This window comes from Cucurbita moschata, unplaced genomic scaffold (assembly GCF_002738365.1).
Source record: "Cucurbita moschata cultivar Rifu unplaced genomic scaffold, Cmos_1.0 Cmo_Scf00168, whole genome shotgun sequence".
Classification (NCBI taxonomy): domain Eukaryota; kingdom Viridiplantae; phylum Streptophyta; class Magnoliopsida; order Cucurbitales; family Cucurbitaceae; genus Cucurbita; species Cucurbita moschata.
In genome coordinates this window covers 3,822-23,590 of record NW_019268684.1, presented here as the reverse complement: position 1 = coordinate 23,590, position 19,769 = coordinate 3,822, and the positions used below count along the sequence as shown (strand labels likewise).

Sequence of the window (19,769 nt, the reverse complement as noted above, 5' to 3'; positions counted from 1 at the left end):
ATGTTCAAAAGCATTAAAACTCAATAAGTTCGAATACTTAACCTTTTGTCGCTCAAGTTTCTTTTTCCTCACGAACCGGTTTTGAACCACCACTAGTGTCTTCTCCACTATCCTCCGGCCTTAGAACGGGATTGTGGAATCCGGTGAGTGACTAAACTTGGGAGGGATTTAGTATATATGAAGAGAGATTTTGTGAGAGGTTTTTCTCAAGGTTTTTTCCAAAATCAAAGACCTTCCATGTACCATGATCACTCTATTTACAGAGTCATGTTTGCATGTTCATGCAAATTTGAGATCACCAAATTTTGACACTCAAAATTCCACTCAAATGTTTGGGATTATGTCGCGAGCATGCAAGTTTGAGTTCACCAAATTTTGACACTCAAAATTCCACTAAAATTTGTGCGGTTTATTTGGCAAGCATGCAATTTGGTTAAACCAAATTTTGACACCTCAAAATTCCACTAACATGTATTTTTCAAGTAAATGAACTCAACATTTTGACTTTCTTCATTTTAATTCAACAATTAATTTAAATAATTAATTTCAAATTAAAGTAATATTTAATAATAATTCAAATGCCAATCCCAATCAATTCCGACGCATTTTTGAATAAAATATTAAATCTTATTTAAATATATCACATTCTCCCTTTTTGTTTAATCTGTAAATAAAACAAAAATGCGGTTAAATATATCGTATATATGTAATGCATATTCCCTAATTCAAATTCGAACACTTCAAACTCTCTTGTCACACTGTTCTATGGTTTAGTCCGATATGAGCTAGCAGAGGGACCTAATAAACCTATAGATCATGGGCTCCAACGATCCAAGATTAACCGGTTAAACTTATTAACCTTGTTAACCAACATTCGTTAACTACTAGGACACTCCACTATAGCCTAGTAGTTGCACTCCCCTCACTATAGATATATTTCTGCCCATTTGATATAACCATGATTAGTAAGTCGATCCTTCACCGGTTGTTCGTAACTAGAGTTGGGTCAATTTACCGTTTTACCCCTGAAGTTACTTCCTTTTCCTTATGTCTCACTGATCCTCTAATGAACAATTGGTTTGTGGTCCAACCAGTAAACCGAATCCCTCTCAAGCCAATGAGAGGGTAGGGGCCCCTTGTTCAAGACCTGGAGTCGGTGCTTAAAGGAACTACCTCTCTTTTATCCCTAAAAGTGGGTAGGAGAGAATTTCATCTTGCACCTCATGTCCCTAGCCATTCACCTAATCTTACTCCTGAAATGGGAGGCCTATTGAGTCGACGAACTCGAGCCACTCTCATCCATGCAAATCTAAGGATAATTCCGAATAAACAGGAGTTCATGGTTAGCACAGGATTAAAATCGAGTTACCTAGGTCATCGAATGAAAAGAAAATCAGTCTCAACAATAAACGACATTATAAAGTGAGAGTGATTTTCTTCATGATCTGATCTTATGCAATACTCATTGCATAGGACACCCCCACTCACATGTCTCCACATGTACAATTTAGTGATCACATTGTTTATGTCATATACAAAGGTGGGCCGCACCCATAGTGTCCCTAGGATAAGGTACTCAGCCTTATCCTTATACTATAGATCATTTTGACTATATACTTGAACTTGATCCACTCTTATGTCTCTACATATAGTTCAAGTAATCATACTATAATTAGAGTATTCTTAGTTTATTGGATTTAGATTAATAATCGTAAAGTTCACTTTATTCAATAACAATATTTACTGAATAAACAACAATAATAACTTTATTGAAAATAGAATATGTTTTTGTTTACAAACTATGAGTTTTATGACATAAAACCCAACAGGATCTTACATATTTAATGACGATTTAAGGAAAAAATAGAAAAAGAAAAATATAACTACATTGAGTTTTAACAAGTAGCGAAGACAGCATTATGCCTGGATCAATAATTATGTTCATAAATGTTGGGTTACATCATTTCCAAGGGTACATTAATTGATACAAATCTTGAGAACCAAGACGTAAGGAAATACCATCCTCTCTAGCACCCCAAATGCAGTTATGATGGTCACATCGAGCACCAAGCCAATTTCTTTTTTTCTGGCCAAAATACATCACCAGAAGCATCTTGGTTTACATCATTTCCAAGGGTACATTAATTGATACAAATCTTGAGAACCCAGACGTAAAGAAATACCATCCTCTCTAGCAACCCAAATGCAGTTATGATGGCCACATCGAGCACCAAGCCAATTCCTTTTTTCTGGCCAAAATACTTCACCAGAAGCATGTCCTAGGATGCTCTTAAAATTGCACCAATATAGTGTTGTCTGCCAAAAGTTTTCTCTAAAGCTCCAATTGAAATTGCCTCCAGGGCCGATCTGGTGCTCACCCAAATCGTCATCTTTTGACTTGCAGTGAACCAACATAGCTAAACCATTCATTTTGTTCAAAATGGTCACTTTCCACAAGGTCCCTGGGAGGGAGTACTTGGAATCAGATTGTGCAAAACATGAGTTCATAATCATATTTGATTCATAAGGGAAAGCCCATAAGGGAAAGCCCAAAGAGGACAATATCTACTAACGGTGGGGCTTGGACGGTTACAAATGGTATTAGAGCCAGACACCGGGCAATGTGTTAGCGAGGACGCTGGCCCCCAAGGGGATGGATTGTGAGATCCCACATCGGTTGGTAAGATCCCAATTCTTAAACACAGACCAATATCATTTATTTGTTTCTTCTAGTTTGAAAGAAATCCACCCTGGTTTGTTTTAGACCCCAAATCTTAAATTTAACATTTATTTTAAATTTCTTTGCAATTCACGTCGAATTTCTATAAATTCCTTTGTTTCTACTAACCTAAAGTCACTACCATATGCATGAAATGACTTCTTATGCAAAAATATTAATTTAAATAACCTCATGAAACACGGAAATAAACTTACATGTTTAATAAAAGGATTTTAAAACAATGCAAAGGAAATATTAAAATAAACGTAAGTAGAAGTAAAAATAACAATGCACGGTACTAACCTAAGATTTATGAAATTAAATGCAACTATCCTATACATGTGTCATGGTTTTTAATTGTGATGCTGCTATCAACCGCATGTGGGTACCTTGCGTTTACCTAAAATGTAGAAGTAGCACATGGTTTGAGTATTTTTAAAAATACTCCGTAAGTGACCCCACTATTGGGAGTAAGGAGTGCAAACACATGCAATCTTGATTAGAGTCCTATCATTGTAAGTGACCCCACTATTGGGAGTAAGGAGTGCAAACACATGCAATCTTGATTAGAGTCCTATCATTTAGAGGTGGCCCACTATTGGGAGTAAGGAGTGCAAACACATGCAATCTTGATTAGAGTCCTATCATTTAGAGGTGGCCTCGAGTTCGGATAAATTGAATGTGTAGTACTTCCCTACAACGCCCTACACGTGCGAGCATAAGCCCACCAGGAAGTTCACATGTCCCTTGGGCTCATCATAGTCTGACTAGTTGGCTGTAGCTAGACGTCTGAAGATATAACAAACCCTTGAATACATGCAAGACATGATCATCATCATCACCAAAGTGTATGCGTCCGTACTCATGATTGTAAAAGGAGAAGTATCTCGATGTAAATGAGTATACAATATGCATGAGGTCCCGATACTTTTCATCCTAAAATCATTAACGTGACACAACCCCACACATTCTTCACATATTACTCTAACTAACATGCATGCATAAGCTTTCATACATTCATCATTTGGGAGTTGTGTATTAGAAAACTCATTGTAATGCAACATGTCATTTCATACATGCACATCATCATAACATGAGATATCCTCGTATTATGTCATATCATCATCATCATCATGCATCTCATGTCATCACATCATAATGCATCATCATCCTAACGTATAGTAACATAGTACATCACGTCATCATAACATCATAGTGATGGTGTTAATATAACACATACGAAAGCAATTTGGATCTTAGGCACTTTTAGAACATCAATTATTGTAAATAACTAGCATGTTCATATGTATTAAAACTTAATGAGTTTAAATACTAACCTTTTGTAGTTCAAACTCCTTTTGCCTCACGGACCGATTTCGAACCACCACTAGTGTCTTCTCCACTATCCTCCGGCCTTAGAACGGAATTGTGGAATCCGGTGAGTGACTAAACTTGGGAGGGACTTTGTATATGTGAAGCGAGTGTTTGTGAGAGGTTTTTCTCAAGGTTTTTCACCAAGATAAAAAAAAAGAACATCAATTATTGTAAATAACTAGCATGTTCATATGTATTAAAACTTAATGAGTTTAAATACTAACCTTTTGTAGTTCAAACTCCTTTTGCCTCACGGACCGATTTCGAACCACCACTAGTGTCTTCTCCACTATCCTCCGGCCTTAGAACGGAATTGTGGAATCCGGTGAGTGACTAAACTTGGGAGGGACTTTGTATATGTGAAGCGAGTGTTTGTGAGAGGTTTTTCTCAAGGTTTTTCACCAAGATAAAAAAAAAGGACTTCCCATGTATCATGATCACTCTATTTAAAGAGTCATGTTTGCATGTTCATGTAAATTTGAGATCACCAAATTTTGACACTTAAAATTTCACTCAAATGTTTGGGATTATGTGGCAAGCATGCATGTTTGAGTTAACCAAATTTTGACACTCAAAATTCCATTCAAACTTCTCGGGTTTATTTGGCAAACATGCAAGTTTGGTAAACAAAATTTTGACACCTCAAAATTCCACTAACATGGATTTTTACAGTAGATGAAGTCAACATTTTGACTTTCTTCATTTTAATTCATCAATTAATTTGAATAATGAATTTCAAATTAAAGTAACATTAATTTATTAATTAAACTATTTAATATTGATTCAAATGCCAATCCCAATCAATTCCGACACATAATTGATTAAGATATTCAAATCTTATTTAAATATCTCAGATTCTCTCTTTTTGTTTAATTCGTAAATAAAACAAAATTGCTGTTAAATATATTGTATATATGTAACGCATATTCCAGAATTTGAATTCGAACACTTCGAACTCGCTCGTCACACTGTTCTATGGTTTAGTCCGATATGAGCTAGCAGAGGGACCTAATGAACCTATAGATCATGGGCTCCAACGATCCAAGATTAACCGGTTAAACTCATTAACCTGGTTAACCAACATTCGTTAACTACTAGGACACTCCACTATAGCCTAGTAGTTGCACTCCCCTCACTATAGATATATTTCTGTCCATTTGATATAACCATGATTAGTAAGTCGATCCTTCACAGGTTGTTCATAACTAGAGCTGGGTCAATTTACCATTTTACCCCTGAAGTTACTTCTTGTTCCTTATGTCTCACTGATCCTCTAATGAACAATTGGTTTGTGGTCCAACCAGTAAACCGAATCCCTCTCAGGCCAATGAGAGGGTGGGGCCCTTTGTTCAAGACCTGGAGTCAGTGCTTAAGGGAACTACCTTTCTTCTATCCCTAAAAGCGGGTAGGAGTGAATTCCGTCTTGCACCCCACGTCCCCAGCCATTCACCCAGTCTTACCCCTGAAATGGGAGGCCTATTGAGTCGGTGAACTAGAGCCACTCTCACCCATGAAAATCTAAGGATAATTCCGAATAAACAAGAGTTCATGGTTAGCTCAGGATTAAAACCGAGTTACCTAGGTTATCGAATGAAAAGAAAATCAGTCTCAACAGTAAACGACATTATAAAGTGAGATTGGTTTTCTTCATGGTCCGATCTTATGCAATACTCATTGCATGGGACGCCCCACTCACATGTTTCCACATGTACAATTTAGTGATCACATTGTTTATATTATATACAAAAGTGGGCCGCATCCATAGTGTCCCCAGAATAAGGTACTCAGCCTTATCCTTATACTATAGATCATTTTGACTATATACTTGAACTTGATCCACTCTTATGTCTCTACATATAGTTCAAGTAATCATACTATAATCAGAGTGTTCTTAGTTTATTGGATTTAGATTAATGATCGTAAAGTTTACTTTATACAATAACAATTTTTACTGAATAAACAATAATAATAACTTTATTGAAAATAGAATATGTTTTTTTTTTGTTTACAAACTATGAGTTTTAGGACATAAAACCCAACACATAGCATCATCATAACACATCATAATGTCATATAAAAAATCATATCATCATAACATCATCATAACACATCCTCATAACGTATCACATCATCATAACGTATCGTATTGTCAAATGCATGACCTGTGCACCACTGAGTACGTATCATCATACACAAGACAACTCTTCTGACCTTGCAAATAGTAGGGCCACCAACTTGGTTGCCCTTAGCCGACACTCTATCCTATTTCTGAGATTCGCTTGACTAGTCCCTCAAAGTTCGTAACGACGTACAATGAGGTATTCCACCATATTAAGAGCATCCGTCTAATTCTTCAAATAGTTTTACTTCTTACATATTTACTTAATTACTTAAATTGAATAAACGAGACTTACACAGACCTCAATTTCTTCCAATAACTTCAAATTCAACTCCGGGAGGGTAAAAAAACGTTGGAATTGATACCAAAACCTAAACTTGAGCCACCTGAGCCATTTTCCTTTCGTTGCAGCCATGAAGTTGTGCCAAGCAACGTCGAGCCGAGTGAAGCGATAGGGAGACATGCATCATGCACGTGTAAGAAGGATGGAGCATATGCAGGTCGTCTTCTCAAACGTACGAGTTGTATTTGCTGGATTGTGTGGGTCGTGGGCTGCAGGTTGGTTTTTCGGCCGTGAGCGTCTACTAGGCCCCGTGGGTTGCTGGGCTGTGAACGTCAAGTGGCCTGTGGGTCACTCGCTGTAGATGGGTTTCCTTGAATCCATGGGTTGTGTCTTTTTCACTCGACTGTCCAACGGTTGTTTTTGTTCGTTTCTCTCACTTTTGAAAATTGTGTTCTAGCGCTCCTCTATTCGAGATCCGACAACCGTTACTTCGTGTCGACCTGTCTTCCAAGTACACGACATGGTAATAATCTATGTAATAATATAAATATATAAAGATAATATTTAAATGAACTTCCAAACAATATCACTTATTTTACCAATGCCTTCGAAATAACTTTCTCATAGTAAAAAATGCTTATCTCATTTTGATCCACAAGAATAAACCATACACAAATTATGTTGTCCTAACCAAAACTCCAAAAATCTGAGGGCTCCCAAACTTGTAATCTTTGAGAGAGCTTTGAAGTTCATTAATGGCTATAAATACTCAACTCCCTAACCCATATCCAAACCGAAATCAAAGAAGATCAAGATGTTTGAATGTCCAGGTTGTTCTTCCCCTCACCGTATTTTGTTCTATCTTCTTCAAAACTTTAGAATAACTTATTGTAATGCCCCAAAACGATAGGAAAACAGCAATGGCCGGAGCTTGTTTTTGTAGAGTATTCTATTGTTGCTATGATCATAGAGAAAGAGAATCCTAATGTGAAAGCACAGAAGATTCTAGCTGGGAGTTCGAGAATTTTGAACATCGATTGTTCACGAGTTTGAGTTGAGGTCAATATTAAGGACGTTGTTGGTTTAGTTCCTAAGGTTGGTTAAGGATCGAGATGTATGAATTTATGCATACATATAATGTATTTGAAGTTAATAATACGGTAGTATCCTCCTACCACTTTAATTTCATTCAACTAGCCGATCCTTTTTACTATTCTTCAATAAACTCCTGAATTGAATTAAGGGTTAGAGGACCTGATATGTGGAAATCACTACAAGGGGAGTAAGATTCGGATTACCTTGTTGATCGAATATCTCAAGGCAAGAACATTGTTTGAGATTCGAATCTCTCCACAAGCAAGATCGATCATGTCTAGCTTGAATGATTCTTGTTGATCAAATATCTCAAGGGAAGAACACTTGATTGAGATTGAAATCACACCACAAGCAAGATTGATCATGTCGAGCTCGAATGATTCTACATGCAACCTAAACTATATAGAATTCAAAGAAACTTAGCCATTGGCTAAAGAAAAGCACAAATGCTCCTTTTACTATATTTTCCAAGTCTACTTACAAATACAACATACATGGCTTTATATAGCTTGAAAATGAAACTGAAACTATTAAAGGCATTCCAAGAGTTGTAACATTCATACTTAATAGTCATAATTAACCATTATGTAATTGTAACCGAAGGTAAATAAAAGTCTTAAAATACATTAATGAAATACAATAACTCTAAATTACTCTAAATTGTAATCCACCCAAAATTTATAACATGAAACTTCATTTCTCCTCAATGTGGCATGAATTGAAATATCTTTTAATAATTTCAACAATATTTTCTTCACATCTTCATTGAACCATATTGTAAGATCGATATCTCTTGGTTCATATCAATAAGCAACAGAATCGAGTTAAGTCTAGGGTAAGCACGTAGATTGGTGGGTCGAGACTTAGGATTGAACACCTTTAGAAGTCTGAGACCAATGGAATCGTGAAGGGCGATCAGAGGGTGAGACAATATTATAACAAAATAGTGTGCGCACATTAGTAATTTAGGGCACGACAATATTTTAAACACAAAATAAGAAACGAACTCAAAACATTTTAAAACAAAAGAGTTGAGGACGACCGGTGAGGTTAGTCTATGGCACCTGCCCAAGAGTCCACTCCCGATTTCGACCGGCTCCTTACCTGAAAAAAATGGAGAATAAGGAATGAGTACAAAGACTTAATATGTAGCCTGCTTGTAGGCTCTTAATCGTGTCGTTGATATGCTAGGATGTCACACTCTTTCTTGTCTTGTTCTTGTTTCTTATTGTAAGTACTTATGCCCACTTTTTCTTGACTTGGGGTTCTTATCGTGATTTATTCTAAGGATCATGGTCCGAGGATTCTAAAACCTTGGTTATCCTTTAAAGGCCTTAGTACCATGGTTCTTGGTTCTTGTACTTGGAACTAGGATCTTGATCCATGTTCTAGACCTAGATCTTTCTCTTGTTCTTGTTACTTTCTAGGTATTTATTATGTTCTTGATTTATTCTCCAAGACGCTCCCCCTACGATTTACGACACTAGCCATACGCCTGACAATCCTGTGTCCAAGGCTTGCTACTCAGTGGTAGATCGACTGCACTGCATTGTGGACACGTCGTGTTTTTAGGACATTAATCACGAGGCTAGGTAGTAGTTACCTGCACGTAGGATCCGTCCTACGAGAGGCCGTTGATCATGTGAGTAACTTGTTTAGGTGGCATGTACCGAGGGGTAGCACCCCCTCACCTTAGGTTACTTCATGGCCTGTGGGACGGATTCACCAGTTAACAATCCCATGGATGCAAGGAGACTAATACTCTGCATGTTGTTCCCCACCTTGTACCATTGCGAAGGATAAGTTTTCTGCCCAGATCTTTGTATCAAGAGTGTTGAAACTCTAGAGCCAAAAGTAAACAATTGGTTCCCTGCTAGGTTAGGGATGCGATGAGAGACTACAATTAGGTTGCTTAATCGTGACGAGAGGGTACTCTAGAGTTTAGAGGTAACAGAGGAATTATGGACCTAGGGAATCGTGTATCTCATTCCCCGTTCCCTCATTACATGAATTTGGCATATATTAATACACATTTTGGTTTCCCTCTTATTTTTTACACATTGATTGGCAAAAATTTTCCTAGAAATTCAGGGTGTGACATGATGAAATCAAAACCCCAGAATGGTTCTCCCAAAATGCATTGAGTAATTCTTGCGAAAGAAGTCTTGCGCAATTCCTATTCGAAACTATAGTTCTAGAATTTTTTGAACTTATCTGTTCTACCTCACTTTAAAATTTCTAAGGCCCTCGTAAAAGGTTTGAAAGTTCAACTTGAAAAAATAAATCAGGTATTTAATACCTTGTTGAACTTGGGTGCTATCCCATATGTAATCTATGAATTGCTCTCTCTATTTTGTATTTTCTACTGAAAGTATTCATATTGTTGTCCAATATATGAAAGTGTTTTAAAAACCAATGAAATATTTATTATTCTTGGGATAATAACAACTTAAATCAAATATTATTATTATCTATTCAAGGAATTTTGTTATTGAAAATCTAATAAATCTCTAAAATTATCCCAAAATTAACCATAAAATTGTGTTGCATAATTGAAATTAGTTAAATGATTAAGTTTTTCTACCATGCATTTACATAGTTTCTTGCCTGTACTATAAGTATGTATATTTATTCACATGTCCAACACAAATTGGTAGTTAAACTAAAGGTTGATTAGGAAATGATAAAGAATATTGTCGTTTTCTTTCTTTTCACGGTGGCTCTAGTTGGGGCTCAGGTTCCAAGGGTCGCGTTACCACCACCGGGACCTTCTAGATATTACATTCATGTGGTTAACGGGCTAAGCAAACTTGGGTTGCTTGTGCATTGTCAGTCTAAAGACGATGACTTGGGGTATCATCATTTGCTTAATCATGGAGATGATTACCAATGGAACTTCAAGGTTAACTTTTGGGGAACAACCCTCTTTTGGTGCAAGTTGGAGACGCCAGATGCATATGTCTCTTTTGAAAGCTTTTGGCCTGAATCGCAGCACTTATGGCTCCATGACAGGTGCAAACATAGAACTGTAGGAACTTGTATTTGGACGGCTGCAGATGATGGAATTTACTTGAGAAACTTTCTTGCTAATGTTGATGAATTAATTCACAAATGGACCTATAAAAGATAGAGAAGCTCTATTATCTCCTTTTGGTGGAATTATCCTTGAGAAACAAATGAAAAATAATGGGATAACACATAAATCATGTTGTTGTTGTTTTCTTCTTCTTTTTTTTTCTTCTTTATTTTCTTTTATTTTTTTTGTATGGAAATGTATTTGATAATTAACTGAAAAATTATGAAAAAAAAAAATTAAATTTGCCTGAGAGTATAAGTTTTTAAAATTGTAATATCTTTTTAAATCAAAACTAAAAAAAATAATGATTTTTATGACAAATCTTAGAGATAGTTTAGAATAAGAAAATCTAAAATAGGTATTAAACGCTCGTGTTACTGCAACCTTCACATCGACTTTCAAATAGGATGGAAGGCACAATCCTTTAATTTTCATATATCTTATTAAAAGTTTCACATATTATATTGTAGTTCCACAATCTTCTTTGATGTCCGATTTTCAAGAATTTGGATCTGGGACTAAAACTAAAAATATGAAAAAGCAAACAGAAAATGAAAAGTAAAGTAAAATAAAACATAAAAATTGGATAAAATATAAATTTAAATGAAGATAAACTACACCAAAATTAGATACAAAATAATATTTAATTACAAGAGGGTGCTGTTAAATTTTTTTATATAGGCGAAAATGGTGTTGGGATATACAAACACAACTAGTGAACCAAACACCTTATATCGTGTAAAGTTATATTATTGGTTTAGTAATGCAATCACACACAATATATGACTGTGACCTATCTTTTAAACCGTAACATGACCTTAGGCTTCTTGGCAAAGTTGGATGCATGGTACTTTTCTACACACGGCCCACGTACGCATACGTGGACTCATCAGAGGGATTGGTGTACGTGCCCCTTAGGCCTGACTTTGTCGGACACAATGCAATACACGTCACTGGACCCCTCATAAAAGAAAAGGTCTTCATGATAACATGTCGAATATAAATATCGAAGGTATGCATCCGTACTAGCATAACATAACGGGGAAGTATCCTGATACACATGACATGCATACATGCATGCATGAGGTCCCATGACTTTTATTCATAAGATAACATTTATTTTATTTCCTTTCTCCTTCTCTTAAGAACATACTTCATGTATGTATCACATATACATGGATGAACATCACATAATCCATCAAATAACTTTACATGGAAAGATGTAACATTTCGTACCTATCGTACCATAACATATTTCATATCATTTTCATATCATATCACAATATATATATATATATATATATACACGTCACTCACATGTTGTATCATAATCATATCGTATCGTAAACACTTCATGGTCATATTGTTCTCTAATTTATCATAGTCTTGACATTCTTATACCTACCTATCACAGTCATATCGTTACATGAACGTACCTTAGTCATATCGTTACAGGAACGTATCCTAATGCTATCGTTCTATCAATCTATCATAATCCTATCCCTTCTTACCCATAACCTAACCATATTCTTTTATCAATCGATTGTGACCATATCGTTTTTATCAATCTCTCATATCCATAGCACTTCTATACATAACCTAACCTTAACATTTCATGAACATATCTTACTCCTATCATTACATTACGTTCAATGCATCCTTCTCGTATCATATGTCAAACATATCATTAAACACATCGTACCATAAGTATTATCATACAATTCACATATTATAACATATCAATATCGTATCATAAGCATATCGATCAATAAACAATTCACACATATCAATATATATGACACGTGCAGAACCACAGGGCACGTGTCAGCATCAAATATAACCATGCTGATAGTAAGGCCACTTACCTGATTAGCTTAGGCTGGTGTCACCAATTTATCATTAAGAAAGTTCGATTTTGTCCTTTGTATTCAAATCAACTTATATGAACCATGACATCCATTTCAATTTCAATTCTCTAAATTTTATCAGGGTCAATGTGTTAGACTTCATGTGTGCATTAGAGACTCTATGATCTGAGTCTTGGAGGGTTATATATATACATATAATTCTATTTTCATTAAATATCTTATTTTCTATTATTACGGTTTGAGGGAAGATATTGTTACTAGAAAGAATTTGATGGACTTTCTTGAGATGATATTTTTTCCGTTTTATCTTTTAATGTTCACTAAATCTTCCATTTTGCTTTATTAAATTTTCTCTTTTTCATCTACTTCCCTTCTTATTCATTTTAATTATCTTCACCATTTACTCTATTAAATTTCATCTACGTGTTTTTAAAATTAACCATATTTATTTAAATCTTTAAATCTCCCCTTTTTTTCTTTTAATCCATTCTTACTCCACATTTTCTTACCGTATTATTTTCTTTTTTTTTCCTTTTTTTCTTTTCTATTCTATTATGTTAACGGTTTCCCTTAAAAATATCTCCTTTTTCTTTCTTTTTGTTCCTGTATTTCCCTTTTATTTTTTTTTTTTAATTTTGTTAACAGTATTTTGGATTTTCGTCCATATTTCATTTTGCTCGATCTGTGCTAATACGCTGTCGTGAACTCGCATAGGTTTACTTGGATTTCAAAGGGAAAAATTGAACTAGTTCCAAGTATGATTTAGGGACTTCAACTTAACTACCTTGGTAAGTTTCTTCACTACTGTTTTGGTTCGATGAATTGTTTGAAGCACGAGTGGCGGATGCCCCGTGGCCCTTTCTTGTGTCGTCCCTTGTGATTTCTAGATTTGCAAATTATGTTATGACGTGTTGTTATGATGACAAATGTTAGGTTTTGTAATTTCATGTTTACTTATTATACTACTGTGAATGTGACATATTATGAAAGTATGGTAGAATAGAGTACATTCTCGGTCTAGAGGGTACATTTACGAGCCCGTTTGGGGGTCCAAGCGTGCATATTAGTCGTGTTTAGGGGTCCATGTGCGCGTATTAGGGTGATTTGGCGGTCTTGTCATGGATTCACGTCTCCAAGTTTCTCATTTGTAACTTCCAAAGTCCAGATCTCTAACGACTCGTTCCTCTATTAATTTATTCAATAATCTTGCTTTTGTTTCTCAAATGGAACCAAATCAATTTGAAAGGAACAAAGTTTGGGAATTAGTCCCTAGACCCTCCAATACTTCCATTATTGAAACCAAATGAGTTTTTAGAAATAAAATTGAGGAGGAAGGTATAGACTATGAAGAAACTTTTGCCCCCTTTGCTAGATTAGAAGCTATTAGAATGTTACTTGCATTTTCTTCTTACAAAAATTTTATATTATATCAAATGGATGTGAAAAGTGCATTCTTAAATGGTTATACTATGGAGGAAGTTTATGTAAAACAACCTCCTCGATTTGAAAATTTTGATTTTCCACATCAGGTCTATAAGTTGAAAAAAGCTCTTTATGGCTTAAAACAAGCTCCAAGAGCTTGGTACAATAGACTTAGTAATTCTATTTTCTTATTGAGAATGATTTCAAAATGGGTAAGTTCGACACAACTCTCTTTATTAAAATTAAAGAAAAATATATGTATTAGTGCAAATACATGTGGATTATATTATATTTGGTTCTACTCATCCTTTTTTAGGGGAAGAATTTTCTAAATGTATGATGAGTATGATGGGAGAGCTCAGTTTCTTTCTTGGACTTCAAATCAAACAATTGAAAGATGGTATGTTTCTAAATCAAGAGAAGTACATCAAGAATTTACTCAAAAGGTTCAGGTTCAATGAAGGTAAGATTGCAAAAACTCCAATGAGCACATCTACCACGCTTGATAAGGATGAAAAAGATAAATGTGTAGATATAAAATCGTATCGAAGTATGATTGAATCTTTACTTTACTTTACTTGACTGTTAGTAGACCTGATATTATGTTTAGTGTATGTCTTTGTGCTAGGTTTCAATCTTGTCCTAAGGAATCTCATCTACATGCCGTTAAAAGAATATTTAAATATTTTCTTGGGACTATTAATTTAGGATTGTAGTATCCTAGAAATGTTGAGTTTAAATTGGTAAGATATTCTGATGCGGATTTTGCGGGAAGTTTACTTGATCGTAAAAGTACTAGTGGAACTTGTCAATTTCTTGGTAGTTCATTAGTTTCTTGGTTTAGTAAAAAGCAAAATTCGGATCCCTTATCTACTACGGAAGCGGAATATATTACGGTTGCTAGTTGTTGTGCTCAAATTCTTTGGATGAAACAAACTCTTTGTGATTTTCGATTAAAATTTAATAGTGTGTCTATCTTTTGTGATAACACCAGTGCTATTAATTTAACCAAAAATCCTATTCATCATTCTAGAACTAAACATAATGACATTAGACATCATTTTATTAGAGAGCAGGTGCAAAATGAACATGTCATTCTTTTATTATTGTTTTATTAATCTTAATTATAGGCATGTTCTTAGGTAGGTTTGTTATTTTATAATTAATGAATCACTTTGTTGTTGTGTTATTTCTTAATTCATTGAAGCATTAATATAGGGCCATCATCCAACACATCATTTTATTAGAGAGCAGGTGCAAAATGAACATGTCATTCTTTTATTATTGTTTTATTAATCTTAATTATAGGCATGTTCTTAGGTAGGTTTGTTATCTTATAATTAATGAATCACTTTGTTGTTGTGTTATTTCTTAATTCATTGAAGCATTAATATAGGGCCATCATCCAACACCTCCCCTCGAACAAAGTGCATTTTTGACTGCCTTCGAGGAGGGGCTTAGCTCTGATACCATGTTAGACAGGGCTTAGCTCCTTTTCTTTAAGAGTTCTTTGTTCGATATTTGAGGATTTACCAATCTATTGGCACGACTAAGTTTAGGGCATGACTCTGATACCATGTTAGACGAACATAACTCTCCACAATGGTATGATATTGTCCACTTTGAGCATAAGCTCTCATGGTTTTGCTTTGGGCTTCCCCAAAAGGCCTCATACCCATGGAGTTAGTATTCCTCACTTATAAACCCATGATCACACCCTAAATTAGTCGATGTGGGACTTCCATCATCCAACAAATTTCAAATTTATAATATTATATTAGAATGCCTATCATGATGTATTTGGACATGTGCATCTTTTAAGTTTTATGGTTTTATGGATTTCCTACTATTTTTCTTGAAATGGTTTGTTATCATCAAAGAGGGGGAGATTGTTGGCTTTTTGGCCATTAATCTCAAATTAATTAATTTTAATTAATTAATTAATGTTTTGAGGATAACAAACCTACCTTCAATTATTAACCCTTCTCAGTATTTTGTCCACAGTGTAAGGTTTGGAATAACGAATTCAACGTCTTTTTTGGTTCACTCAAATTAGAGATAAAATGAAGAAGTTTCAGTCAAAACAAGATGCCCCAGGTGATGATGTGATGACAAAATTGACATCATGGACCAATCAAATTCAAAACAAGATACCTGACGTGATGATGTGGTGACAAAATTGACATCATGGACCAGCGGCAAAATTGATATCATAGACCAATCGAAGTATGACATTTATAAATTTGGTAGAGTAACAAACGATGGAGTTTTCAATTACATTTATAAAAATTTTCGGTTACTTTTAAATGGAAAGAAATTATAAAGATTTCATTTACATTTATGAAAATAAGTTACTTTTAAATGAAAAAAAATTATAATGATTTCATTTAGTTTTCATACAAAATCATTTAAATTATAAGGATTTCATTTAGATTTATAAAACTTTTAATTATTTTTAAAATGAACATTTTTTACTGTATTACATTTAAATATGTTATACATATACATTTATATATTTATATATATATAAAATAAAAATGAATGTAAAATGTTTATAATATTTATTTAAAATAATATATATATATATATATATATATATATATATATATATATATATATTTAAATGAAACATGTGGTCTATAACTTTTTACCATAAATTTAAAAATAAATTAATATTATTTTTCGTGGTCCACGTTTCGGTTCACGTTTTAGTGGTCCGTATCAATTCCTATTTTTACAACTTGATCGCTATTTAAACTCATCCCCTCTGAGTATTTTTCAGAACACAACACACATAAGATTTGTTTTCTCGATCTAAATTTTTTTTAAAAGTCTCCATTGTTGCTCTCTACAGCTTTCAATTCTATTTTTTTTTTATCTTATTCCTGAGAGATGTCTATTACTTCATTGTTGTGGTGTGTTTCTATAAGATTTCAGACAATTGTACCGGTTTGATCCTGAGCCGTGGAAAGAATTGAGTGTGTTGTGGTGTGTTTCTATAAGATTTCAGACAATTGTACCGGTTTGATCCTGAGCCGTGGAAAGGATTGAGTGTGTTGTGGTGTGTTTCTATAAGATTTCAGACAATTGTACCGGTTTGATCCTGAGCCGTGGAAAGGATTGAGTGTGTTGTGGTGTGTTTTTATAAGATTTTAGACAATTGTACCGGTTTGATCCTGAGCCGTGGAAAGGATTGAGTTTGCTCTTGAACTCTTAAAAATTATTGTAAGTTTCATTGTATCAAGTTTGATGGTTATTAAAAAAAAATTAATAATTATATTGTTGAAACCCTATTCACCCCTCTAGGGTCATATCAATCCAACACATACATGCATGTATGAGGTCCCATGACTTTTATTCATAAGATAACATTTATTTTATTTCGTTTCTCCTTCCCTTACTAACATACTTCAGGTATGTATCACATATACATGGATAAACATCACATAATCCATCACATAACTTTACATGGAAAGATGTAACATTTCTTACCTATCGCACCATAACATATCGCATCACAATATATCATATCATAAATATGTCAATTATCACATGTCTCGTACCATTTTCTTTTAATCAATTCTTACTCCACATTTTCTTACTGTATTTCTTTCTCTTTTTTTTTTCCCTTTTTTTCTTTTCTATTCTATTATGTTAACGGTTTCGCTTAAAAATATCTCCTTTTTCCTTTCTGTTTGTTCCTGTGTTTTCCTTTTATTTTTCTTTTCTATTTTGTTAACAGTATTCTGAACTTTCATCATTATTTTATTTTGCTCGATCTGGGCTAATTTGGTGTCGTGAACTCACATAGGTTTACTTGGATTTCAAAAGGAAAAATTAAACTAGTTCCAAGTATGATTTAGGGTCTTCAACTTAGCTACCTTGGTAAGTTTCTTCACTACTGTTTTGGTTCGATTAATTGTTTGAAGCACAAGTGGTGGATGCCCCGTAGCCCTTTCTTGTGTCGTCCCTTGTGATTTCTATATTTGCAAATTATGTTATGACGTGTTGTTATGATGAAAATGTTAGGTTTTGTAATTTCATGTTTACTTATTATACTATTGTGAATGTGACATATTATAAAAGTTTGATAGAATAGAGTACATTCTAGGTCTAGAGGGTACATTTATGAGCCCGTTTGGGGTCCATGCGTGCGTATTAGTCGTGTTTAGGGGTCCATGTGTGAGTATTAGGGTGAGTCGTGTTTAGGGGTCCATGTGTGCGTATTAGGGTGATTTGGTGGTCTTGTCATGGATTCACGTCTCCAAGTTTCTCAGTTGTGACTTCCAAAGTCTAGATCTCTAATGACTCTAAATTTTCTACTTAACCTAAGGTCGCTACCGTACACATATCATGAGCATTTAATGCAGAATTATCTCAATTGATACTTTATAATAAAATCAACCTTAGTCTTGCATGCTTCATTTTATGCGAAACTATCCAAGCATGTGTCACAGTCTCGTGATTGTGATGTCACCGTTAGCCTTACAAAAGTGCCTTGCCTTTACCTGAAAAATAGAGTAGCACTTGGCTTCAATAATTTTAAGAAATACTCAGTAAGCGACCCTTATTGGAGTTAAAATGCAAAGACGCACAGTTACATGCATTGGACCTATCATAACAATCTATCTTTCTACGGTTGCTATCTTAACGAGCAACTTGGATGTGTAATTAATTCCCTACACAAGGCCCACACGTGTGATTATGGACCCACCAGTCGGTTCGCACGCCTCCTAGGTCCGTTTCTAGTCAGGCGAGCATTCTCTTGGATTTGTTGATGCTAGACACTGGTTAGGAGTAGCGACCATCACGGCTGCACTATGTCAAACATAATGATCGTTACCTTGCCTATTAGCATATGCATCCTTACTATCGTAAAGGATTAGGGTTATCCCTTGATGCATGAACACACAGTAATGCATGAGGTCCAAATATTTTTCCATTTAAATTATCCTTAATACAACCCCGCAAGCGTCTTCTTCATATCATAACAATTTTCATATCATTTCTTATAACTTTTATCATATCATTTATTTAGCTTGATATAGTGTTTTTGTATTTGTTACCTAGGGTAAACCTTAAATCTCGCACATGGAGCACCGATTGGCCAAAGATTTCGCTCTAGAACTACTCAAAGAATCAAGGAGGAGCGGTTTGGGTTTTTTGTTTCTATCGAGAAACTGGAAAAAGTAGAATGAACTAGGGTTTTAAGAAGAAGAATTAGAAAAGTGGAAAACATTAAATCTCTTACATGGAGCACCGATTGGCCAAAGATTTCTATCTAGAACTACTAAGAGAATCAAGGAGGAGTGGTCTGGGTTGTTCGATTCTATCGAAAAACTGGCACGAATACGAGGTTGGTACATGTTTCTTTTGTTTCGGGATTTCACTCTAGATTTGAGGTTTTTTTTTTATTTGATTCTTAATACTCACCAAAATTATCTTAGGTGTGGATTCTTGAAAATTTCATGATGAAATTTTGTCAAAAGCCGCGTCGGAAGTCAGAATCGAGATGCATTCGACTTTAGCAAATAACTAGATTTTTCTCAATGTAAAAAAAAAAAAAAAAAAACGAGTTGAAATAAATACAAGAAAAATATATATGGATAGGTAGACATGAGGGCTTGAATTTTTGTGAAAGAAGCTCATTTGAGTTATGGATGGGAAGTTACAAAAATCCGAAATAAAGACATTGATATTCGAAACTTATCGCAATTTGGAAAATGAAAATGTTGTAGGCAATCGACGGCAAACGCACGACAGCCAGCGAGGGGGGAAACGTGTCGCTTGCTACCCAAAATGTCGACCCAAAA

General features: G+C 34.7%; 1 protein-coding gene and 1 long non-coding RNA gene across 2 annotated transcripts; both read left to right on the top strand.

The window, feature by feature from the left end:
• The first annotated feature begins 7,255 nt into the window (after positions 1-7,255).
• On the top strand, positions 7,256-7,685 carry LOC111440335. The gene is made up of 2 exons (XR_002709925.1): positions 7,256-7,325; positions 7,406-7,685. It is a non-coding gene; the product is annotated as an uncharacterized LOC111440335 (long non-coding RNA).
• Positions 7,686-10,270: 2,585 nt separating this feature from the next.
• On the top strand, positions 10,271-10,720 carry LOC111440331 (S-protein homolog 1-like). The gene has a single exon (XM_023077497.1). It carries the CDS (start codon positions 10,271-10,273, stop codon positions 10,718-10,720), a length of 450 nt encoding a protein of 149 aa, XP_022933265.1.
• The last annotated feature ends 9,049 nt before the right edge of the window (positions 10,721-19,769 follow it).

Excerpts from the sequence above, each read along its gene's own strand:
- LOC111440331 (XM_023077497.1), top strand. The coding sequence starts at position 10,271 with ATGATAAAGAATATTGTCGTTTTCTTTCTTTTCACGGTGGCTCTAGTT.